Below are 24,784 nucleotides of genomic sequence, written 5' to 3' on the forward strand. Positions count from 1 at the left end.
TAGCTTCCACAAGAACTAGTTTCCTATTGTTGGGTTTTATTTTCCTGCAGATATTTCTGGTTTGGGAAGCTGCTCTCTGGTCTGTGTACTGCTGCCAGCCTGACATGGATTTATTCCCCATTACTGACCAAAGAAGTCAAGTCACTTCCTTGCCTCTCTAAGATAATTGGAAAAATATAATGGTTCAACCTGACTGTTACAGCCCCTTGTATTTTAAGGAAACTGGGAGTTACCTGTGTATTCCAAAAACAGACAACATACTATTTTTTCCAAACTTTATTTTGTTCTACAAATACAGTACAAAAATAGATTTTCTTCTGAACATAGTTACATGAAAGCCATTTTCTTACATCTCCTACTCTGTGACAATGTCTAAATTATTTTCCCCTCCATTTTTGAAGAGACTGTGTCAGTGGTCTTTAGATACATACTGCCAAAGACAGATCAGTATTTCTACTACAAAAGTGCAATAAAAGCTTATGTAGATTTAATATTCCTCTCTCAACAGATTTTTAATGCTATGGTACTGGATCACAAGAATTCTGTGGTTCTAGTGAATTTTGTTCCATCAGTGAGATTCAGCCAGTTTTATGTGTTTTGCTCCAGAAAAGGATCTTGATAAGCAACAGAAGCAAACATATATATATTCAAATTGCTTAAGAAGACATATTGAAGCCTAAGCTGGTAATAAGGACAGGGCTTCTCCCTTCCACAGCACAAGATTTCTGAGAGCAAATAAAGATGGCAGGCTCAAAAGCCAAACTTACATTACAAAATGCAAGTACTCTTTAGAAAATACTAATTCTTCCATATTCTGATTTTCGGGGTTTGTTTTAGACCTCAAAGGAAGTGTTTCCCCCTTGAGACAGGCCAGAACTCTACCTCACCACTGATTTGGGTAAGCTATGGATCAAAGCAGGATCAGCATTCCTTTGGCCACCTCTCTGCAGACATAAAAAGCAGCTGGATGCTTCAGTTCTGAGCAAGCAGGAAAAATAAAAACAAGAAAAATGGGAAATGAGACTGTTGATGACAGGAGTGCCTCAGGAAACTCAACTATTAGTGCTGAGTGATACAAAAGAGAGCCAAAACCCCAACAAAGCAAAGTGATCTTGGGAGGTGCAAGGTCCAAGGACAAAAGGAAGAATCTGATACCCAAGTGATACCTGTGATCTCAAAGGAAACTGGACACTGAATTAGGTTGGTCCCTGCCTGCTCAGAAATACAAGTGCAGAGGAAGAGCCCAAGGCCCTAACTGGTTAAGGATACTTTTATAATGACTATGTTTCCTGCACCTGAGAACACCAAAGAAAAGCTTGTGATCACAATTTCTCAAAAGGGAACAACTGAGCTGCTTCTCCTCTCTTTTCTCGCTTGCTCTTTTTGGTTTTTATCTCTTCTTGTTTCTCCAGCTGGCGGTTCTGGGGCCAATACATGGCTGTGTTCCCCACTGTGCTCTCTGAGCTCGGAGCTCCTTCTTCATCAGAGGAGAATCCCCCTCCTTTCTCTGTCTCAGGTGCTGATGGCTCAGTCTGGAAAAAATAGGTGTGAAAATCAGAAAGTCACTCTAAAAATCACTTGTAACTGCCCCTTTCTAAAAGGGCTTGTCTTCGGTCACAGTGACAATGAGTGACCTTACAGAAGTTGCTTGCTCTGGTTTGAGCTTTCCACCAAAAGTGCTTATATTTCTCAACACCAAACATGCTTGCAACACAAGCATTTTTGACAACAGAAGCATAAAACCACCTGTTTTAAAAAGATCAGGCTTTTCATCTTCTTGCAAAAAAATTTAAGAACTAAAACATCTAACTAAAAGAAAAAGTGCCCTACTCTCCATCTGTTAGCTACATGCTAAGCTTAGAGGAATAAATCTAGGAAGATGCATGACAAAACAGAAAACAGTAATAAAATTAAAAGCATTCATTCCTTTTTAAACAGTAACAAATCTTTGATGAACATGACCACACTGAACTTCTGGCCTAGGGTTTTTGACTAGCTGAAGACTTGAGCAACTACAGTCTGGAAATTTTATTCTACAGTTAAAATAACCTGTAGAAAAAGAAATTACTAATAGAAATGCAGGATACCTTGATGGAGTAGCGTTGCTTCAATCTCTCTCTGATGAGAAGTCCTTTTGTCAGCAGCTTCCAATTACCCAGAGCTCTTTTCTCACGTTTCTGTGGGGGATTGTTATGGGAAAGGGAAAAATTTACTACTGTGAGTTTCAATGTATCTATGCACACAGAATAGGAAAGCTTTAGGATTTTTAAACGGTCATCAAAAAAGCCTCGTGCTTGTTACTTACACAGCCCACTCTGTTTGCCCACTTTCAGTGAAATTTACTTTGTAAATGTAACAGTAAGGAAGCTGCAAAAATAATTCTCACCTCCTTCTCCTTCTTTTCTATTTCTGCTTGTTCATTCTCCCAGGCAGCAACAAGGACCTCTTTATACTCCTCACACACCACATAGCCATCAGTACTAGGAAGGAGAACACAATCCTCTGTCAGCTGTAAGAAGGCAAAAGAAAGGGAGCAAATGTCTGCTGACCCAGCCCAAAAGCTACTGTCTGTCTCAAAGGATCTACAACAGCTCCCATGTTTCCTTTAACACAAGATACACAAATTCTGCAGGACATCAACATCTGACAAGTGCAACAAAGCAGCTTTTACATACATTGGGTGTGAGTAGCCTCCATGAAAATCAAATCCAGTGATGGCTTGAGCACAGTCAATGTTCAACTTCCGTGCCACTCTGTTGAGGTTTGGCAGTTTTAGCTGCACACAGCCCACAGGTAACATGGATGGCAAGAAGAGATACACATTTCCATATTCATTCCGAGGAACCTGTTATGGCAAGATTAAAGAGAGATGGTGATAATCCTGCTTTCTGGAGAGAGGTGAAAATACCTGCTGCAACTCAGGGACTCTCCCCGTCCTGGCCTGCTATATTCCACTCCAGTATTCAATCAATATTCACATGACAAGGTAGATTTTAGCTGCACAGTTATCTCCTAGCAATGTCCTCTGCCCAAGCTTTGCTACTCAGGCTGTAATGCAGAGAATTAGCAAGGCAAAACATGGGCTAGGAAGATCAGATCAACAAAATGTTGACTTTAGCAGTCTGCAATCATAACCTTTCAAGTGAGTACTTGTGAGAGAAAGCCTCAGTAAAGTTTTGACTATTTCCTCCTGTGAACATTCACCTCTGAACTCTTAATCCCGAATCCAGATAGTACTGACTGATCTCACGTCTGAAACGTACAACTTCTGGATAAACAAAGCCCAGAGCTCCACACAAACCCCTTCCTTTAGCAGCAGCCCTCTGCTTTCCCAGCTACCTTTCCATCCACTGCTATGGGAGGCTGGTACTCCTCTGTCTGCCAGCGGCCGAACAGCGCCAGGTCCTCCCGGTCCCGGTTGGCCGGCTCTGCCAGGCGCGCCTTCCTCGCCCGGTTGGAAAATCCTTTCACCATCTGCAAATACAACAGCCAGGCCTGGAACATCACAAGAAGCTGGCAGTGGTTTCAGGTTTTCCTAGGACACCAAAGGAGAAGGTTCCGGGAGAGGAGAAATGCTATTTCCTAGCTTCAATATCCATTGCCTATAAATGACAACTCTTGGCACCTGTAAGCAACAGGCAGAGATCCAGCAGTGCACATAAAACACTGGGATGCCTCTGGAGAAGGTGAAAAGGGAGCAGTTCTGCAGATACCCTTGGGGTGGGAAAAAAACAAAGCTGGGCTTTGGGCAGGATGTAGGAACTGCAGGCACAGCAGGCAGACAGTACAGCTAGCACAAACCATGCAAGCACGTGTGAAATCTAAAGATAACAAAAACCAAAACAGAACTGAGCTTGAGCTTTAGAGGGCAGATGGATTGCACAGGAGGAAGTCAAACCCTCTTACCTTGTAAGGCACTTCTCCAATCCTCACCACTCGAGCTTGCTTCAGCCAAGTGTCCCTGGAGTGCAGCGTGTGTATACAGTCTCTGAAAAGGCCAGAAAGAAGCAAATGTAAGAGTTTTCAAGTCATCCCTAACAGATCCACAATAAACTTATATTAGGAATAATAAAAAAGCTGTATCTTAATGATACACAAATGCTGTCAGAGCAGCTAAGTGCCTCACCTGTTTATGCATGAGGCCTGAGACTACTGCTGATACCATCATGCAAATTAGCTCTCCAGTTACAAAGATCACAGATGCAAGTGATATTTAACTCACTCACCTGGAGTAGACAGCCTCTCCCCTGCAGTACCCCAAGATAGCAGCTGTCTCAGGATAGATAGCCTGGAATTTCAAGAGGTGCCTCTTCAGTGCATAGAGAGGGTGGTTTTTGTACTCTCCAATTGCTGTTGGTAGAGGTTGATCTTGAAGCTTCACTTGAAACTGTAAGAATTATACAGAAAAGAGTAATTTCACAACTTTTTCACCACCCTCTGTAAGAAAATAAGAATGAATCAAAAGAAAAAAAAAGCCAGAAACTTAGCAGAGGAGCCAACAGACCAAAACACTCTTGCGGCAAATAAGTACTTAGATGTGTACCCTGACCTATGTGCTTCAAAAACTATCTCTGAGAAGAGGAATGCTAAACACTACACAAACTTCACTAGTAAGTTTCCAGCACAAGCTGTGCAGTACTTCTGCTATGCAAACTTGTCTGAACAACCTCCATCATTTCATATTATTTCAATTTACCACTGCATGTTCCCTTATATTCAATCTCAACATTTCAAGTTCAAATACAAACCTCCTTCCTCATGGAAAGAGACTTCTAATGCTTTTTGCCTGAATGAGGATCCAGGGACTGGACTCCTGGCACTACATGCCCTGAACAACCTACTGCCATTTACCTCATTTTCTTCCTTCTTGTCTCTCTCCACATAGGGACTTTCATAGGGTTGCAGTGTCTCTTCCCACCACTCTGGGTCCACACGGCTCTTCCTTGTTGAGGTCATCCACACTGGGTCATATCTTTGTGTCACATCCCTGACACTCCCATCGTTGTCAAACCCCACAACGTAGAAAAGTGGCTTTGTGGCATGTGCAAAGCACAGCTGGGGCTGGCCCACATTGCCATGAACACAGTCTACACAAACCCACTTGTCCTCAGGCTCAAGAAAAACCTCCAGCCACTGGTCTGTGCCCATGGCTTTCCTCACTTCCTGCTGTCCTTCATCCTCATCACTAGAAATGATTTTGTTTCTCTTCTTCTTTGCTTGAGGCAAGGCTGGAGTTGTACTTTTTGCTGACTTAGCTCCACACAAATTTTCTGATTGCCTTGTTTCTGAAGTCTCAGTTTTTGACCTTTTCACAGCTGTCAGTTCTGAATTCTGGGAGGCCTGTGAGCTTCTCCGCCTCTTAGGGACACTTTCAAAATCCTCATCAGAGACATCACTCTCCTCCTCTGAAAGCTCAAAGTCCGAAGCACTGCCCTCATCACTTCCACTCTCTTCCTTGTAACACACTTTGGAGGCCACTCGTCTCCGGCGGTCATTCTTGGGCCTGACTGGCACATCTTTTTCTGCTGGACTGCTCTCATTCTTTGATTCCTTCTGCTCCTGGCTACCTTTAGTCAGCTTTGACTTTTGTGTCCTTTTGGTCTGGGCAGTTTTGGATTTCTTTGGCTCCTTGTTGTTTTCTTTGCTCTCTGAGGATTTCTCATCCTGCTTGGCTTTTTTGCAGGGGCACGCTTTTGCCACAGCTTTGGGTGTTGTGGCAAAACTCTCCTGCCCCTCAGAGATGCTGCTGTGAGACAGCCTCTTGGATGAGCTCTTTCCCTGCAGGGAAACAGGCCAGGTCACTTTTATCACCACAGCTAAGAATATGGTAAAAAAAAGACTGAAATCAGCCCAAGGTTCATGCAGATCTAAGGTTGGCAGACACGGTCAATTCATTTGAAAACTTCAGGCAACAGGCTGCAGAGAGGTGTACTCATGCAGCAAGAGTTGCCATGTAAGTTTTAAAGAAATGTAAACCCACTGAAACGTTAAGAAATCTTTGCTGAAACACAGAAATTAGTGGCTTTTTTAAAGAAGAAAATTAAAAATTAAGGGTGCGCACTTTCTGCAATGTAGACAGAACCTTGGTTCATGCAGTAAGTGATTCACTGTAAGCTATAATAGCCAGAAAGTTTTTTTAATCCTACTAAATCAGTGGCCTATTCCTTATCCCACACAAACAACAAAAACTACCTTTGGTCTTGTCTCCTTGAGAGGAATAGGCTGAAAAGACAGCACGAGGCGACACAGCAGTTGTAAAGATCGCAGAATAATTAAAAATATCTGCAAAACAATTTAAATTGAGTCATTTAATCACAGGAGATCTCGAGATAAAAATACAATAAAAATAAAAAGCTGCAGAATCACTTAAGTCCCCAATCTGCTTTCTTCAAATCCACTCCTCCCACCACTTTGTGTATGACACAGCATCCGAACTCACCAACCAACCAACCAACCAACCAACCCTGCACTTCCCAGTCTCTTACATGAACAAGCTCCTCCTCATCCTGTGCAGCATAGATGGCAAACCTCCTCTCCAGTGTTGACTGAAGGGGCTCTCCTTTTTCAGTGGAAAGCTCATCATTGACAGTGAAGGTTCCAACAAACCTGAAATACAAGACACCTGCTTATTCTCCAGTGTTTGTGACTGTATTCTTAAACTTGAGTTCACCCTCTCCTTCTCTAAAAAGGACAGCCCCGCTCACCCTTGTACACAAAATTTAAAAAACCCTTTTGCTAATTACAGTTACCCTTCTCCCTGAACCCTTGCTCTACATGCCATCAGAAGGGAGTTTTACCATTTCACCAGGTTGGAAAGGTAGACAAGGCCCACTTGGCCTGCAGGCACCTGGGTGAAACGTGCGGGGACGATGGACAGAGCAATGGCGAGGAGATCTGGCTGGCTGCAGATCCTGTTCCTGTAGAAACCATTTGCCAATAAACACAGCAAGTGAACCTGAGAGAGAAGAGTTTAAAAGTGAGTTCACAAGAGATTTTCCTTATTGGAACTACTGCCCATGGTAAAGCAAAGAATATTTCACTGCTCCTTTTAACAGAGGTGACAATGAAGCCTCCCAAGCACTCTCAGTGCTGTCTTCAGAAGACAGCAAAGCACTGAAGTTTTTGCAAGTGTCTCCTGCTCTACACATCTGGCAGTTTAATCCCAACAGAATGAGAAGATATCCCTCAATGGAGAAATATACATCCTACTCACATATTCTTTGAGTCAGAATTTTACTAACACAGGCACTGGTGTTTCCAATTCACAGTTTAAGAGGAAGCTTAATGAGCATCTGTCAGGACTACAGATTCTTTATTTTTTCGCCTCTAGCCATTCTAACTATTTTATAAAAATTAGTTTCTTTTGATTACAAATCAGTTCAGACACCTTTATGCTCAATTTCTTCCCTGCCATGCTTCACTGTGACAAATACCTTGTGTGTGTCCTCACGAACCTCCTTGCTGAAACGTTTCATCATTCTCCGAAGGTACATCTCAAACTCAGCTTTCCTTTTTTCTCTGCAGAAGATTACAAAATAAAGGGATGTTATGGGATTTCTGTGGACCTGCCTTTCTTGATTCCTGAACTGGGTCAGTTCACAAAGAGAATCCATCCCAGAGAATCTTCTGTGCACACTTAAGGAAAGGTTTAGTGACAGGCTATGTGAACAGGCCGTTAAGGGTTTGCAATAACACAATGTCATTCACCCACAGCTCTCCTTGCAGAGATCTCCTGCTGTCCCTTCAGGGAAATGGAGACAGTAAAACACAATGGAGTTATACACTTGATTTTCAAGGAAGCTGAAAAGCCTCCTCCATTCCTGCCAACTTCCACTGAAGATTTCTGGTAGAGCTGTCAGTGTGTAAACTGTTCTTCATCCCACAACCCTCCATCACTCCAACTCAATGGTCTGCACCAAGTGGAGATTTTCACCTGAACACAGCAAGTCAGTGACAGTCAAGACTTGGAGTATTTTTAACTTCAGCCTTTAGCAGCCCTCCACCACCTCCCTGTTCTTACCTCCTCTCTCTTTTCTTCGCCTGCTCTGGGGTTTCAATCTCTATCTCGACAGGATTGCTTGGCAGCCCCACTGATGGAAGAGCAGCAGCTTCTTCTAACTTATCTGTAACAGGTTCCTGAAGTTCTGTAAAATAAAATATTAAAATATAAGTAACCATGGAATAGATTACCAGGGAAGACTGATGATTGGATAAAACCTATGTTTTCCTTCTCAAGTGTTCAAACAAGTTTAAATAGAACACATCCAGTAACTGTGAGCTCTTGGATCTTCCATAACACTGTGTGTGCTAAGTTATTTGAAATAACTGTGGGATGCTGGACACCTGCTGTTGAAGAATCACAAGCACTTAAAAAGTGCTTAACATGAAAAAATATGCAATTGTTACCTTCCACATCCTCCCACTCATCTTCACTTTCATCATCATCATCATCGTTGTCAGTATTGTCTTCATCCATCTCTTTTTTAACAGGAGATTCTGTCTCTAATTTCATCTCCTTCTGAGGATGCTTCAGTGAGTCACTGTTAAAATCATCAAAACAGTGGTAGCATCAGGAAACAGAGGTGCTTGTTTATCAAAGACTAAAAATAGGGAAATAAATCAAGCATGACCTCTGCATCAGTAACAACAGACTGAGAATTTGACAATCAAATCACAGAAAGAAATAATAATAACAAAAAGGTCTTATAGACTTGAATGATAAAAAAATTCACCTGCATGTTTCCTCTTTGATACAATTCTCTTTATTTCTAGCATTCTTTTTACTTTCTTTTACTTGTGATTTTGCCTCTTCTCGTTTTGAAGGTTTGGAAGTTTTTGCTGAGTTGGAAACTTCAGTATCACAATCATCTCCCTTTTTCCTAGCTGGAGCTTTTGAGGTCTTTTTTATACTGGGCTTTTTCTCTTCAAAATCATCTGCACGTGACAAAAGAAATTAAGATTAATGTTAAAGGATGGAGTTTCATCTCCATGGCAAACTGAAACAACATCTCCAGGGACTTCATTAGAAGCAGCTTCAGAAGAACGAGAGCACTCTCAATGCTGAGGATGTCATTGTTTACAAATAGGCAGGATGTGAACAGTGAGACTATCTGGAGGGAAATACGTAACTCACAAGAAGTACTTAAAGACTCCTGTAGTCCTACCGATGGAGTCGGCAGAAAACCAAGCATCGTGCCTGCCACTCACAACAACTTATCACGGCGTGACTCTGCTCAGGAGAGCGCGGCCGAGATGAAACAACCCTGCACGGGCTGCTCAGCCTTTGCAACGTGCGAGGCCGCCTCAAACGGGTTTAACGCTCAGGATCTGGGGCACTGATCCCACCACAGATAACAAACACAGCCGATAACCCAACCGATAACAGCCGCCCTCCACCCCGGCGTGCCGTCCTTCCCGAGGTGCGCTGTCCCCGACCCCGCGGCCGGAGCGGCCCGAGAGGCGGCGGTGGCGCAGCTCCGGCCCGCCACGACCTCCCCACCGCACTCACCCTCCTCCTCCTCCTCCTCCTGCTCCTCCTTCTCCTCCTTTGGCAGCCTCCCGGAGCGCCTCTTTTTGGCGGCCGCGGGCCGGGGCGATGCTCGGCGCTTTCTGGCCATGGCGCTGCAGGCTCGGGCAGCTCCGGCCCGGCCCCGCTCTACGGAGGGGAGGGAAGGGAAGGGGAAGGGGCCGGGCCATAAAGTCTCGCGGGCGGGCACGGGAGGCGGTTTGAAAGATGGCGGATGAGGTGGACCAGGTGAGCGGCTCTCGGCTCTTTCAGCTTTTTCAGCGGCTGCAGGGGAGGCAGCTCTGGGCTGCGTGGCTGGGCCGGGCTGGGCACGGCCGGGTCCCCCGTGAGGCGCGGCCCCGGGAGCGCTTCCCGTGCGAGGGGAAATTCCCGCTCGGCCGCGGGGCTTGTGTCGCTGCCGGGGCGCGGGCAGGGCTCGTTGCGGGCCCGCTGACCCCGGGCACTGCCGGGGGAGGGAAAGGGGAAAAGCTGCCGAGGGCAATGCGCTGGGTTCTGAAGGACGGGGTAGCTAGAACGGGAAAATGGGATATATATGACATATGGAAGATCTGGAGGAGGTCCTCCCCCTTTTTTAGTTGTGATCCTCGCAGTGCGCCTTTCTCACACCACGGGGCCTCAGGCCGCTGTGTGTTGGGGTTTCACGGCAGCCTCGGGGCCCGGCCTGGCTGCTGTGTGGCCCAGCGAGGGCTCGGCAGCGGAGAATGTGCGGGGCAGGGTGCCTGAGAGCTCCTGAGTGTGTGCCCGTGTTAAAAATAGCTTAGAAGCTGTTGCAAAATAGTTAATAGATCGTTAAGCACGTACTGTTAGTTTGGTCGTGGTAAAAGAGGTTAAAAGAGTAGTTATAAGAAATAGGGTACTCAACGTACCTCAGTAAAATGCAGCACCCCCCAAGCGAAATGAGCCAGCCTGAACAGAACTGTAATGGGCTAATCAACCGCCTTAAACCTTCATGCAAATGAAGAATCAAAAAGAAATCAACCCAAAGGGACAAAAAACAGGATAAAAAGGGGCTTCTGACCCGCTGAATGTGTGCCTCTCCGTCTGGGACATTGCTGCTGAAAAGAAGCCCCAGCGCCGGCACTGCAGCACCCTTGACAGGAACGCTCCTGCTCGGCCCACGGGCCCCCTTGCTTTAGGCTTTTCTTTTTCTTATAATAAATGCTGAAATCACTTTAGTACCGAGAGCCTGCTGCCATTTTTATCACCCGGGTACTGCCCTGTGCCGGCACCACTGTCAGCATGGGTTTGGCTGGTTCAGCTGCACCGTGCCATGGCACAGCTGTGCTGCTGGTTCCTGCAGTGTAAACTGTGGCTGCTGGTAGGAAAAAGAGTTCACAGAGTTAGAAAATAGATTGTGTTAGAAGGGACCCTAAAGATCATCTCGTTCAATCCCCCTGTGTGTGAGGAATGATTTGCTGCAGAAAACTGAAATCTTTTGACTCACATTGCTCAGGGCTGGTAAGTGTCAGTGGAGTGGTAAATCAGCAGCACTCAGGTTCACCAGGATGTGATGGAATGATTTGAAGTATTTGCACCTGTGTTTTCACTCCTTTGTTTTCTGTGTCTCACAAAAATTGAGGAATGGAAAAGTTCACTGGCTTCTTCTGTACAAATAATGCTTTTATTTTTTTTTTTTAGCAACAAACAACAAATACTGTAGAGGAGCCACTTGATCTCATCAGACTCAGTCTAGATGAGCGAATCTATGTCAAAATGAGGAATGACAGAGAGCTTAGAGGCAGATTACATGTAAGTAAAACTTTAACAACATTGTCATGCTCATTCAGCTAAGCACTGGGCAGGCTTTCTTTATGTACAACAGTCTGTTAAACAAATTTACCTGTAATATTCCACTGGTTGTTGAAAAAATAGTTTTAAACATGAGTAATTGCATTTCATGCTTGAAAATGCAGAAGTGGTTGGAGGAAGTAGCTTAAGAATTGTCTTAGTTGCCATAACTGTAATGTGATTGGTGAAAAAATCTCATTTCCTCAGTACTTTGTCAGCTGTTAACTGCTTCCTGAGAAAATCAAGAGATGTATTTTGTTTTTCTTATCTCCTGAATGATACCAAGCAACTGATTTCACTGCTTTTGGCTTCTATTTCTCTGTGAAATAAGCAATAATGCTGCAGGCCTCTTCATGTGATGTACCCTGAGGCCTCTTCTAGACTGAGGTCATCATTATCATACAAGAATCCCTGAAGGCACACCCTGGGAGGTGTGATGGGACTGGTGCTCAGCTGGGTTCTCAGATTCTTGCTTTCTGTTAAGTCAGAGTGCTGTGCTCTGCTGGGGAAGAGAACCAGTTATCCCATGAGTTAACTGGGCCTCAACTCCTTTGGAAACACAAAGATGATGAGGGATCCATGAGGGACACATGTAGTTTGCAATGTGTTTTTGTAAGGATTCTGGGACGTGTTCAAGGTTTTGTAGCACTGTATGAGAAGCAGCTTTCATACTCTGTGAGTTGCCCCAGGAAATCAATTCCAGGAGGCTGGACTGGCAGCAGTGTGGAGCTGCTTTAGTGTTAACAAAGTCTGTTTGTCTCTGAGGTCTTGTAAGTGCTCTCACAGAATGCTTCAGAGCTGTTTCCTGCAGGTGTTTCAGTAAATGTAAATGTCATGCATTCTTTTTCCTGCTGCAGAGTTCTCATTTGTTTATGTTTGTGTTGAGTTGTAACTAGAACTGATAGTGCTGTGTTTTGGTCAGACTAAACTGTTTATGTCTGAGAGTCTTGCTAAAATTCTCATTTTAATAAACTCATGTTTGAAGTTTGGAAAATATAATAAACTAAACTTAATTTCTACAGGCATATGATCAGCACTTAAATATGATTTTGGGTGATGTGGAAGAAACTGTGACTACAATAGAAATTGATGAAGAAACCTATGAAGAGATTTATAAAGTAAGGACTAAAAAAGGAGTTAATTTATCCTCACAGGTTTTTTTTTTTATTTAAAACTACACTGTGTTATATTGTTAAAGTAGTTTATTGCTGACTGTTTTTTGAACCACGCTCTAACAGGATTTGGACAAACTGTTACGAAAGTACACAGGACATCTAGAGACTTGGTGTTAATTGTTTTGATCTCTTTAGCTTGCCAGGACATTGAGTGTTTGTTGGAGTTGTTTCAGGTGTGTTTTTATGACATGAATGTTTTGTAAATGTAAACTTCTCTTTCCTTCTTCACAGTCTACCAAGAGGAATATTCCCATGCTCTTTGTCAGAGGGGATGGTGTTGTGCTTGTAGCTCCTCCACTGAGGGTTGGTTGAAGCAACAAAGGACTTAACCTTCTTGGAAAGTTCCAGACTTTTGGACCGTGGTTCATGTTTCAATCATGTCTCAAAATTCTGTAAATGTTTTTTATAGGATGTTTTTGTCAGTTCTTTTGAAAAGGGGAGGGGAAGGGGAACCAGTTTGTCTTGCAGAAAGTACATTTCAATTGAAGCAGTGTAAAACCCCACTTGATCTCAGAATTAATGTAAACTGCTGTAAATTGCATTCCTTGTCACATTCAGTAAAAGAATCCCTAATTTTTTTTCTATCTTGGCAGTAGCACTGTCTTTTTTTTGTTGTTTTAAATAAATTTTGGTTTGTCTTTGAGGTTTGATTTGTCATGTTTTTTGTGTTGGTGGTGGTCTGTGTTCTTCCTTAGAGCTAGTGCTTTATTAGATTATAGTATCAGCCTCACAGTCAAAGAAAGCAATATCTTCAGTGGGGTGTTTTAACTTCTGTCCTTACTAATACCCAAGTCTTGCAGATTACTGGTTTTGGGGACAACACTACATCAATCAATGTGATTTATGGCTCTGTGTTCAAATTTGTGATGTGTATCCTCATTGTAGGGAAATGGTGTTTATATGAATCTTCCACCTAAGATGAAGATGGGCTTCAGTGCAACATTTTCAGATATTTTCATTGTGGCTTTGTTAACAGTTGCAGTTTGCAAGGCCATAGTAGAGACTGAGGTTGTTGCTCACATGCTGTTGAGTTGCCTGCTGCATTCATTTCCCACTGTTTGTACCATGTTTCAGTTCTTGAAGACATGAAATTCTGCTGGATGCCTAAGGATGCTCATAAATTATCTGTAGTGAAGGTGCACTAGGACCTGAACAAAGCTCTTTTTTAATGCATACTTTCTCATGCCCACCTTGTTTGCAGTTTACTTTCCTTCTTGTGTGAAAAAAGGACATTCTGCTATAATTATGTTTTAGAGTTATATGAGAGATGTAGGTCTCCACTTCCTACAAAGCTTGACTTTTGATTTAAACTTAATTATTTAGGTTCTCTGTAGGGTTAGCAAAAGCAGCTTACTCTGGCACTTTCTCCTACAGTTAGAAATCTTCATAAAAGGCTGTAGCTTGAGGCAGTGCTGAGGAATTCAAGGTCTGCCAATAATTTTTTTCTCCATTCCTTTTTGTACTTGAATTTTTTGTATTGGAGGACTGACATGATACTCAAAATGCTGTCAAATCAGGAATTTCTACCTTAATAAATTTTAGAATTCATATCTGTTAATAACACTCATAGAGTCTGAAAATGACAATGGATGTGAGTCCCACACATACCCTTTACCTGAGCCGTATTTGCCAGCATAACACAGTAATCTGTATGTACAATATTTTTATATCACAGGATATCAGCATAGTGGAAAAGTCAACTCACCTACATAAATCTCTGGAAAACTCATTAAAAATTATCTCATTTGTTACTTGCTACTTTTTAAGTAAGAGATCATGGTGGTTGGCAGCTCAATTATTGTCTAATTGATTTCTTGGGTATTTACTGCCTAATGATAAAGATCTGTTATTGTTTTGTGTTACTTAAGTGACCAGTAGCATCCTTGATCCTCTGATTTGAAATGAGCTGTCTGGAGCAGGAGCCATTCTAAGTCTCTCCATCATAAATGTGGATTAAAAAAAAAAAGAAAAAAACAAACATCCTTTCCCAAACAAACAAACCCCCACCAAAACAAGAAAACAACAGAAGAACATCACCCTAAATGAACTCCTGAAAAAACCAAACAACAAAGCCCCCAAATAAAGTTTTAAAAATCCAAAGCATTTCAAAAGTTTTTTGCAGTCTGGTCTCTTTCATATTGTTCTTCCTACTTTTTGATCATATGTTTGCTGTATTAGCCATTTGTCAAGATATCTATTCCTGATGAGTTTGAAAAATAATTTATGTTAATTTTCATTTTATATTTTCTCAAGGTTTCTCAAATCTCAAGGCCTCTTCATATTGTCTTATGTTTTCAGTCTGCTAGAACTTTTAATATTACTGAACATCTTGAAGCTTGGCTTTTTATTTCTAGCAGCTTTTTTAGACACTTGTAGCCTTCTGGTAAGTTCTAGCCTTTGGACTGCATCTTTTTTATAGATGACAGAATAATTTTTTAGTTTTTCCTTAAAGAATTTCTGTTCTTCCTGAAAACGTCACGCTCTTGGGAGCTCTTTTTTAACAAGACTATTACTACACAATTCCTTTTATCAGAAGTGCTGATAGAGTTAAACCTCTGGTGTCCTGCTGTTTTTGTGAGTGTTTGCTATCTTGAAATTTCTCTGTGGGCTTGTGAAATTGATTTTTGGTTTTGACTACTGCAGGGCACTAGATGGTGCTGCTTTTCCTCAAATTCAAGCTTTGTTGGCTTTGATATTTGTAGCCTGTGTCAACAGGCCCTGTACTTGTCCAATTAGTCATGTGTTTTTAATTGGGATGACACTTGCCGACAGTTTTAAATTAACTCTGCTGCTCACCCAGAAGTAAAAATATGTTTTGATGTTTATGTAGGCACAGAGCAAGTCCCCACAAGAGTTAAAGTGAAGCAGTGCATGTGCCTTTGTCAGAGGTTAAGATGCACGAGCTCCAGGCTGGCAGCTTCTCTCAGAGAAAAATTAGCTGAAGAATTGCACCATACAGAATAAACTGATGTTGGCCACTGTGCTGCTGAGCCCTGCTTGGAGAAGAACAGCCCTTGTGTTGGTTCACAAGGTGGCTGCTGCTGCACCCACTGATTCAAGTGCTGTCCACTGCCTTCACTGGAGAACTCCGCTGCTGCTCAAATTCAGCAGAGGGGAACTGCCTGCGCTTAGGTGTTTCTGTACATTAACCTCCTGAAGAGACAAATATTTCAGTTTATTTCAAGTCACCACTGCTGCTGCCTTTTTTTTTGACCCATGAAATTAGATTTTGAATCCATCCTACGTATTTGAACAAGATATAATTATGTTCTAGGCCACGTAGGGTTTGAGGGAACATGTTTTGTTTGTTTTTTTTAAAAGTTGAACAGGGATTACATTATGTTTCATTCCTATTCCCTAGCACAGGACAAGCCCAGGATTTGGACATTACAGTTGTAGTAAGCCCTGAGCAGTGTGAGCACTGACAGGCTGCTGCAGGGATTCAGGGCTGGAAAAGCAGGACAGTATTGACCATGTTGGGAATTCTGCAACAGCACTTTCTCCTCTTGGTGCTTCTGTTTCTGTTCTGTAGATTTCATTGGAAATCTATCATCGGAAATACTTAAGAGAAAGAAACTAGTAAGTCTTCTTACTAGATTTCCCTTACTAGAACCAGAGGACTGGGAAGGGAGCAGATTCAGTGCAAGATGACAAATGCTATGCATTGTTTTTTGAACTGATGATGATGATGATGACATGTACAGAAAATCCCATCAGACTTATTAAGGTTTTAAGGCATTCATGCCAAGATCACTGATGGGCTGAATACATCATTATGAGGGTGTAGGACTCCCATGTTTCTAAACAGGAAGCTCCTTTCATATGCTAAACAAAAAGAATGGGAAAGAAAAATAGAAAGTTCTGCAGAAAACTGAAGCACAGTGTCCAAGCCAGCCTTTTTTGGGGGGAAGAATGGGTGGAAGGAAGAGAATAGATGATGTGGGTTGGAGCGGAAAACAAGAACCACTGACGGAAAAAGATGTAGTCAGAAGCCTTGTTCATGAGTGAGTTTTTTCATTGTTGCCCAAATTAGTTTGAATGGAAGAAAGGCCCACTCCCAAATTTTGGAAACTTAGTCCAAAAAGCCTATTGAGTTGTACAATGGCATTTGATCAGTTTATGATGTGATTGCCTGCACCAGCAGGGGACGAGGCAGGCGTGCTCGCTGTCTGGCTGGGGGGACAGGCTGCTGCAGAAAGCACTGCACAAGGGCTGGGTAATGACTGACCACAAAGAGGGGATTTAGCAAAGCTTTCCTCTGGGTGGCACATGGTAAACGTTAATATTTGCTTTCTCAAGGTGCACATGGAAGGCATCAGGATATTCAAATGGAGGCATATTTTGCGACTTTCTCTGTGGTTTTAATAATGAAAATTGCTCTAGATTTTTAGAATCAGTTATTTAAATAATTTTCTGATAAGGACTTATGTTTTATACACCTGGGCTGGCTAAGCATGGTGGTCTTGGGTCTCAGTCAGTTGGTTCATGTCACCCAAAGCCCATGTCAGTGCCTGCAGTAGATGATGTAGTCCTCTAGCCTGTTTCTGGGTGATTTGAGCAGGGAACTTTCACCAGGAGCTTTAAACAAGTCAAAGCTGGAATTTCCTAAACTCTTCTGCAATAGTGGATCAATTTTAGCCTCTAAAGGAAACCTTAGTGCTGCAGGCAACTTACTCCTGTTCCTTTCTCACAGCACTCAGCTATGGCACAGAAAAATTATCATCTTTGTGGGTAAGGGAGGCTGCAAAAGCCTTTGCTATCAACAGCACAGTTTATTATGTGATTCGTAGTCTAATTGCTACCTAACAGAACTCACAGTTGTGGCACTGCTGCTACAGTAAATTTTCATTTGCTCTTCTTGAATCCACTGAAGTGTTGGGCAGTAAAACCTCCAGTCTGGTGCACACACATCATGGCATCAAGTGTGTGTGTCACTGGAGCTCATCACTTAATGCTGATCAGGGTGAAATGGTATGTAAAACTTTGACCAAGCAACTCATATAATTCCTTTCCCAGTCTATTCTTGGGCCATCACAAGAACTTTCAGGTAAGCAAACTATTTCCATTTAAAAAGAAGAAAAAGTGCTGCTCTAAATTTATGTTAAAGTATGTAGGATATTAAGGATAAATCCTGTAGTTTTCTTTATGGAATGCATTATTGAATTGTTCAGGTGCCTTCAAATTTCAAGCAGGGAAAATTTGAAACAAGTAAATGGTGCTCCAAATCTTGATTTCTTTAAATAACTGCTGCAACAGATGACTGTCACTCATCCTTAGCACATAATTGCAATGATTAAGTTGCCTTTTTATGCTGTAAACGTGACACGTTAGCTGACTGAATTATCTTTTTCCAGCAGGTAACTGTTCCCAATTCATCCTGTGCTGGAGGTGGAGTGGTAATGCAGCATGTTGTAATTTGTTCTATAGCACCTATATTTAGTACTTTTTAGTAAAACAGTTGCCTCCCCCAACTGCCCAGATGTGTTCCAGTGGTTAGGAGCCTGAGGAAGAAACGAGATATCAACAGATAACATCTGAGAGCTAATTTGATTTGTTCTACATTTGTAATGCATTCCTCCAAGCTAAATTCTTGTTGACTGATGTGCTGCTCATAAAAGGCAAGAGATCCAAAGCTCCACTGCAGCCCAGGAGGATACACTGTAGTTAAATTGAACAAAATTCCCAACAACTTTCTCAAACCAAACCTTCGGATCATTATTGCTGCCTGTGGGTGTAATTCAAATATTCAAAACCGTTTCTGAATTAATGTGATCTTATCCATAAAGCACAGGCTCTAATCTCAGTGGAGATTTTCTAACGTAATGGAGACTATTTTAATGTTTAAATGTTAAGCCTTTATATCTTCCTTGCCCTGCATTCATTCCCTGAAAACCAGCAGTGCTGTTTGCTTGCAGCTTCCAGGTTTGCAACATCCTGTGGGCAACACAAGATCTCTGTCCTCTGTACTCAATCCTAGAGCCAGCTGCTGCTGCTATTTTTGCTTTCTTGAGGCACTGTGATGCCCATACAAGGATTTTTTTCCCTCTCTCATTTGCAGTCTCATGAGTTAAGGGAAAATACTTTACATGTTGTGGTTCAGGTACTGAACATGAAGTTCACTTTAAATTTCCATTACTTTTGTTTTCCTCTGTATTTTTTTTTAGTACTGTTGTCCTGCAAACAGGGTAAAAGGTTTCATTCTTGTGAAGGGCTCTGACAAGCTTCCCCAATGGACATTTCTCCATCTGACTCTGGTGCCAGCCTTGATACACAGTTCTGAAAAGCAAGGGAAAATGTCCTTCACATGTCTCAGCTGCACAGAGAGAAATTACAGAGAGCAACAGTCCCATCATCACACTTCCTACAGAGACCTGCTGGTTCCTGACCAGGCAGGAATAAATACAAAGAGTTAAGAAGAACTGAATGTGATGTGATTTGTGGTCTCAAAAAATAATTCCCGGGAGTTATACAGAATCTATCCCCACTCATCATACTCAGCCTATTAGTGAAGCAAACCCTTCATTCAACATGTGACACTTAAAAGACTGTTGAGTTGAAATTTGATGTGAACATTCAATAAGTTGTTTGTTTGTTTTTTTTTCTTACTTTATCAAGAGATATTCACCCACAAATAATACAGCAGAATTGTGAGATGTCTACACAGAGAGGTTGTAAACAGAGCATGAAAATATATGATGTAAGCAGCCAATTGGCCTCAAGCAGTTTTTTCTCTTTCATGGGCTCTGTTGCATAACTGTTCCCTCCAGCCTGGCTCCAGCATTTATGGGTTGGATGGTTATGTGAGAAACTAATCAGGGCAGTTTCTACTTCTAAGGACTAGGAAATTTTTGAGGATTATGGAAGCTCTGCATGTAGTAATAACATCCAGAGAAGCAAGGGTTAATTTCCATAGGATTCCTTCCCAGAGTTTCCTCCAAATAAATGCTCTGTAAGTTAGGAATGAAATTAGTATTTTGTGTCCTTTGAGCTGTAGCTTGGGGCAAGAGGCTTTATCTTATTTATATATTTTTCCTTTTTTTTATTGTTCTGATAGTCGAGGGAGTTGTGTAGGATGACTGCTAATCCTGGGTGTGTGTCTAAGAGGAGCACAATTACTGCAGGTCATGCTGTCCTAGTACAGATCCCTTTGGGTGTTAGGTTGCTTATTAGTCACCCTTCTATCACGACATCCTTTGTTTCCAACAAAAAGCCATTGCAGGAATGCAATAGCAAGAGAAGGAGGATTGCTTCATTCATAAATCTGAGAGCATTTTAAAAGGAGGCTATAAATTATTGTCTAATTTCTTTCATCTGAAGAAAAGAAAGCAGGATATTACAATTAAACATTTTGTCCAAGGTTGCATGCTGAGCCCATGGCAGAACTGCAAACAGGGTACAGCCCTGTCGTCTGTGAAGGGTCTCAAACCCAGGAATGCTGCCTGGCCAGGAGTACATGGATCTTTGTTTCCACTGTTCCACTGCTAACATGGAGAACACTGGAACCTCCAATACTGAAAGCATTGGAGGAGGAATTTAACTGAACCTACAGGATAAAACATAGTTTTGTTCTATACATAAAGCAAACAAAATAATAAAAGTTAGAGTATCAGTTTCAGTTTCCATGTGGGTTTAATACTAAGAAGATGAAAAGATATTTTTGGGTATGAGACTTAAAAAAACCCCAACAAAACCAAATAAAGGATCAATCCTGAATAGCTCCATCTCTAATCTCTTTCTCTAGAGAGAGAGAGCTGATGGTTGATCAGACTGTTACAAAGTTCAATTCAACAAAAGGTAATTCAAACGACAGAATAGACTACTAGGCTAAGAAACAAGATGTGATTCTCAAGATCTGGGAACGAGAAATTACAAATTTACTGTAGTCCTTTCTTATTCTGTTACCATAGAATAAGAGTTATTTATTAGCTAAATAACTCAGATGTCATGAACACACTGCTACCTCTAGAAGGGTTTTTGTCCCAGTAGCTTTGGAGCTACTCTAGGCAGTCATCTGACTCAACTGGAACTCCTGGCATGCAAACTCTGTTTGTAGCCATTTCACAGGGGAGTGGAGAACTTGTCTGCAACATTTTTTATTAGTAAGATACCATATCTGTATTAATCATAGTTATAACTTTTCACTGGCAATCTGGGAAAGTAGATTATGATACCAGATCTCTTCATTACATTTATACCATGAAGTCCTGCAAAGGTTTTACAGAGATGGAGCTGCAGCTTCATTTATCCAAGCTTCCTTTTTCCAACACTCCTCCTTATTTAACACCGAGTTGTGAAATATAAATTATCTACCATGAAAATTCCCTTGATTATGTGAATTTTTGCATGATCATATTCCTTCAGATATCTTCACACCCAAGCAGGTACTTGATTTCCAGATGAATTTGGAGAGATAGGAGGGACGTGCTCCAAAACATACTTGGTTTGTATTTTTTAGTGACTTGTTAATATTAGCATGGAAGATATGGGAATAAATCACACTGGACTCCATTTTCTTCATGGTGGAAAAAAGCCCCTCTTTATTCACATAACTAATTTTTATACAGTTTTACAGACCTCCTGTGTGACTCCAGTTGGTTAGGAGCTTTCTTGCCAATTACTTTATTGGTTAGTAACAAGTTGTTATTCTGCATTAATTGGTCACTCAAACTCTTGGTGTGTACATGCAGGAAAAGTTCTTTGTGAGAGATAGTTTTCATTTTCCTATCCAATGGTGTAAACACAGTTTATACAGGTGCAAGCTGTTTTTCACCCAGGTGTAGCTTGTTATGCTAACGAGCTGCTCACACCAGGATTGCTTTCACATGGAGCTTGCAAAGGGCTAGCCTGACAAGGCCAGCCGTTGATTCCAGGAGAGCAGGCTTCATTTTATGAGGCCTTTCTTTAGAATTTTTCTACCTTACTTCAACAGGACATACATCACATGAGAATGGAGTTCGTCAGGAATCACCAAACTGATGGGTGAGTACGTTCACTATTCATTACTAACTCCTGAATAAGAAGCAGCCCTGTGGGAGCTGTGCTGGTTACAGAACTTGCACCTTGGTCTCATCCTCTTGAAGTCCAAATGAAGCCCCCAGCTCCTGAATGCTTGCACAGTGAGCTGCCAGCCTCCTCAGCTGTGGTGTGACAGTGCAGCTGGTGGGGATGCAGGTCCTGGCATGTGGAATGCATTAGGATGGAGCACTGCCTGTTGGGATCCTGCAGTCTCCGTGGGCTGTACCTTGGGGTGCTCAAGATGAAAGCTTCAGCAGTGTGAAGTTCTGCGTGGGCTGTGTTTGGCCACAGGCTATGCTCACCATCCCTCGTGCTCACTGGAATGTGGAACTTTCCAGCCTCATGCAGATTATGTTTGGTTTTTTTAACTGTTTAACAAAACAGAACTTGTAATTTTCTGACCCTAAGTGGGAGTCACTTAAAATGCATTAGTCAAGGTGAAAGGAATTTCTCTTTCACCCATGGCTCACACTAAACTCATTCTAAGCTCTTTTATGTTGAGAAACTGTCAACTGGACTATCTTCCCTGGCATGGTGTTGCCAGGCATTTTCCACTTTAGACTGAGGCTGTTACACAGAAACTCTGCATATCCCTTGGGTGTATTTTTACACAAGTGTGAACTCCCCACTTAGCTTTGTGCCTTCTTTGAATTGTGATTGATAAATCACAGCATCCCAGCTTATCCTTTGTGGCTTCACCAAAGAGACTTAAATGAATTCTGGATGAGTTTTACCTTTTAGAGAAATGTGGCAAGCAATTGAGGAGAATCTCACAGCTGGAAAAAATAACCCTTCTAAAATAAATCATAACATACACTGGATTACAGTGTCAAATAATTTTCAATAAGGGTTCAGACTATGAAGTACATTTCTGGTAAATTCCAGCTTTTTCAGCACATTGATAATAGCTTCATCCTTCTCTCTGTAGATCTCTCTCCATATTTAAGTCCTGTTGAAGGTAGATGGACATTCATTTTCAAAATTCAGTGTTAGATCATCAAAATTTCTACTGGTTTTGGCAGCATATCCTGTCTCAGACAGAATGTTCTATTTAAATCTGTAGAGGACAATGTACAGCGTGGGTTTAGAGGAACACAAGCATGTGCCCATCTCCTCACCTTCCAGACCAAGGAAATACAAGTGGGGTTGCTCTTATCCTTACAGACAGCATCTAGAAAGGCACAAAGAGCAATCATAACAGGAAATATTCTCAATATGGGATTGTGTGAATGACCAGATGCTATGGAGGAGGGAAAACTCTGTGTGCAGCAGTTCTGCCTTGTGTAGCTTTGTGGCCTTATCGACCTGATGATCCATGGAAGTGGAATATTTCTTTTGTTTTTCTCCTAGAACTGCTCTGATCAATAGACTTTCCAATAGTTACACGATGGAATGACAAAAATGGTCTTGTTTCCTAAGAAATGTCTCTGGTGGCAAAGTTTTTAAAGGTCTGGGAGTTTCCCTATTGTATTTAATGGGGCTTTTGGCTCATAAACACATTAAACAAAGAAACAATAGATCCCTAGGGGAATTTTAAAAGCTGAAGTGTAGGAGCTTTAATAATATTATGAGGACCTAACATGTCTGATGTGGGAACTTAAATCTGAGGCAAGAATTATGAAAAGAATGTTCGAAGTGACGATTTAATTACATGATTTATTGTTAATAGTTTATTATTATATATGCAGTGCCAGGAGCACTCCTGGTGCTTTGCACATGATTACAGAATAGCAATTCCCAGATCAAAAATCTTGATCATGCAATCTTTATTCATGTAAGTATTCCCCCTGGTGCCTGATCTTGTTCCCTGTTAAAACTCAATAGTCTCCCCGACACAGACCATCATAGACAATTAAAAGAACTTCAGCAAGAGAACACTGATTAATTATCCTCTCCAGAATGCTGCATATTTTGGTGCCATATATTGTATGGAAAAAATATATCTATTGTGTTTTAGCAAACCTCACATTTTTCTGCAGCTTTAATTCTCAATTACAATGTCAGCAAACATTAAGATCATTTCCATGATAGAAGTAGCTCATTTCTGGAAGAAAAAAGTTCCCTGACTTGTCCCCATATGCTTCAGACCCTGTTGAGTTAATGGTGTCAATTTATTTGCATGTAATTGTTCCTTCAGTGACTAGTATAGAAAGTTTCACCTTCAAAGACACATGCTCAATGTGAAATACTCCTGCAAGCTATGCAGATGCTGAAATCTCTGTTTGCAGAAGGTTTTGCTTTTCTTTGTTTCATCCTTTGCTGCTTTGCACTGCCCTGGAAATGGCACCAATGAGAAATTCACTTAGATGGTTTTCCTAATTCTTCAGCTGAAATGGCTGCTGTTTATCCACTGGGTTGCTGCAGGCAGCCACAGAAGTGAACACAGCTTGTGCTGCCATCCTTTGGCTTTTGTCTTTGAGACATAACAGTTCTGGTGGGGAGGGATCAAGGCAGTTGTGTGCAGAGGGCAAAGGAGGCTTTTCCCCCTCCATCTGTTACAGGATTTTAATATAACTTTTTGCAGCAGACTGTGCCCTTGCTCTCAGAGCAGTGGCATGTAGCACAGAGAGGTATTCTGGCTGGGGATGTGTGATGGTCTACATGCCTAAGATTCCAGTGTAGTGATCAGGAGTCAGATTCTTATCTGAATATTCTTGGTCTAGACAGTGGGTAGGGAGCATTGCTAGAGGAGGAACTTTGGATGATGCCCAACATTGCCTGCTCCTGAAAATACCCCTTTTTTTCCTTCCAAGGCTGTGTTAAATCATTATTATTTAAAAGCACTCTAAGGTGTCATAATTACCCAGGATGTTAATGAAGTCTAGTACTTTGTGCTGAAATGAGCATTGCTCTGGCCACTACCTACATGGCACCAACCAATTTTGTGTTTACAGCTGATAACTCAGAAGCACATTTTTGTGCAACTCCTAGTTACAATTAGAAATTTGTTGCCATGAGATGGTGTTTAGGTCAGAAGTCAGTGAAGGTTAAAAATGGGATTAGGATAATTTATGGAGGGTTTGTGTGTTTGTGACTGTTAAACTCAATAATTCTGGTGTGATCTCTCTGTGATAAAGTGTTGATTGCTAGAGAGTAGGAGGCTGTCCCTGAGGAAGAATTGCTCTATACACACCTCTTGTTTCTTATATTCCTTACCTTATGTTGAAAACAATGCCCTGGGCTAAAGGCAGCTGTCAGCTGGCTCAGTGTGATTGTTCTTACATTCTCACATGTTACAGGTTTTGGAAACTTTTGATTTCAGACTCTAATGGTGTGGCTC

At 41.8% G+C, this 24,784-nt stretch overlaps 2 protein-coding genes across 3 annotated transcripts; one reads left to right on the forward strand and one right to left on the reverse strand.

Moving 5' to 3' along the window:
* Positions 1 to 263: 263 nt before the first annotated feature.
* Positions 264 to 9,654, reverse strand: XPC (XPC complex subunit, DNA damage recognition and repair factor). Of its 2 annotated transcripts, none has more exons than XM_058812760.1 (16): positions 9,509 to 9,654; positions 8,733 to 8,934; positions 8,407 to 8,540; positions 8,021 to 8,144; positions 7,434 to 7,518; positions 6,798 to 6,955; positions 6,486 to 6,606; positions 6,193 to 6,282; positions 4,852 to 5,778; positions 4,227 to 4,387; positions 3,907 to 3,988; positions 3,340 to 3,474; positions 2,676 to 2,845; positions 2,387 to 2,480; positions 2,088 to 2,177; positions 264 to 1,532 (listed from the first exon to the last, which is right to left on the reverse strand). In XM_058812760.1, exons 1-16 carry the CDS (start codon positions 9,615 to 9,617, stop codon positions 1,323 to 1,325), a joined length of 2,892 nt encoding a protein of 963 aa, XP_058668743.1. In that variant the 5' UTR covers positions 9,618 to 9,654; the 3' UTR covers positions 264 to 1,322. The 2 variants fall into 2 exon arrangements, with proteins under 2 accessions (XP_058668743.1, XP_058668744.1); XM_058812761.1 differs by lacking the exon at positions 9,509 to 9,654 and adding an exon at positions 9,125 to 9,276.
* Positions 9,655 to 9,717: 63 nt separating this feature from the next.
* LSM3 (LSM3 homolog, U6 small nuclear RNA and mRNA degradation associated) lies at positions 9,718 to 13,132 on the forward strand. The gene is made up of 4 exons (XM_058813088.1): positions 9,718 to 9,754; positions 11,165 to 11,275; positions 12,337 to 12,432; positions 12,721 to 13,132. The coding sequence occupies exons 1-4, from the start codon at positions 9,734 to 9,736 to the stop codon at positions 12,799 to 12,801; spliced, it is 309 nt and encodes a 102-aa protein (XP_058669071.1). The 5' UTR covers positions 9,718 to 9,733; the 3' UTR covers positions 12,802 to 13,132.
* The last annotated feature ends 11,652 nt before the right edge of the window (positions 13,133 to 24,784 follow it).

Source organism: Ammospiza caudacuta, chromosome 12 (assembly GCF_027887145.1).
Source record: "Ammospiza caudacuta isolate bAmmCau1 chromosome 12, bAmmCau1.pri, whole genome shotgun sequence".
Lineage (NCBI taxonomy): Eukaryota > Metazoa > Chordata > Aves > Passeriformes > Passerellidae > Ammospiza > Ammospiza caudacuta.

Bases quoted from the DNA above. Each gene is read 5' to 3' on its own strand.
- XPC (XM_058812760.1), bottom strand. From the start codon at position 9,617: ATGGCCAGAAAGCGCCGAGCATCGCCCCGGCCCGCGGCCGCCAAAAAG. The intron at 8,145-8,406 runs GTAACAATTGCA...TTTATTTTACAG, and splicing joins TGAGTGGGAGGATGTGGAAG to AACTTCAGGAACCTGTTACA. The intron at 4,388-4,851 runs GTAAATGGCAGT...TAATTCTTACAG, and splicing joins ACAAGAAGGAAGAAAATGAG to TTTCAAGTGAAGCTTCAAGA.
- LSM3 (XM_058813088.1), top strand. From the start codon at position 9,734: ATGGCGGATGAGGTGGACCAG. The intron at 11,276-12,336 runs GTAAGTAAAACT...TAATTTCTACAG, and splicing joins AGCTTAGAGGCAGATTACAT to GCATATGATCAGCACTTAAA. The intron at 12,433-12,720 runs GTAAGGACTAAA...CCTTCTTCACAG, and splicing joins CCTATGAAGAGATTTATAAA to TCTACCAAGAGGAATATTCC.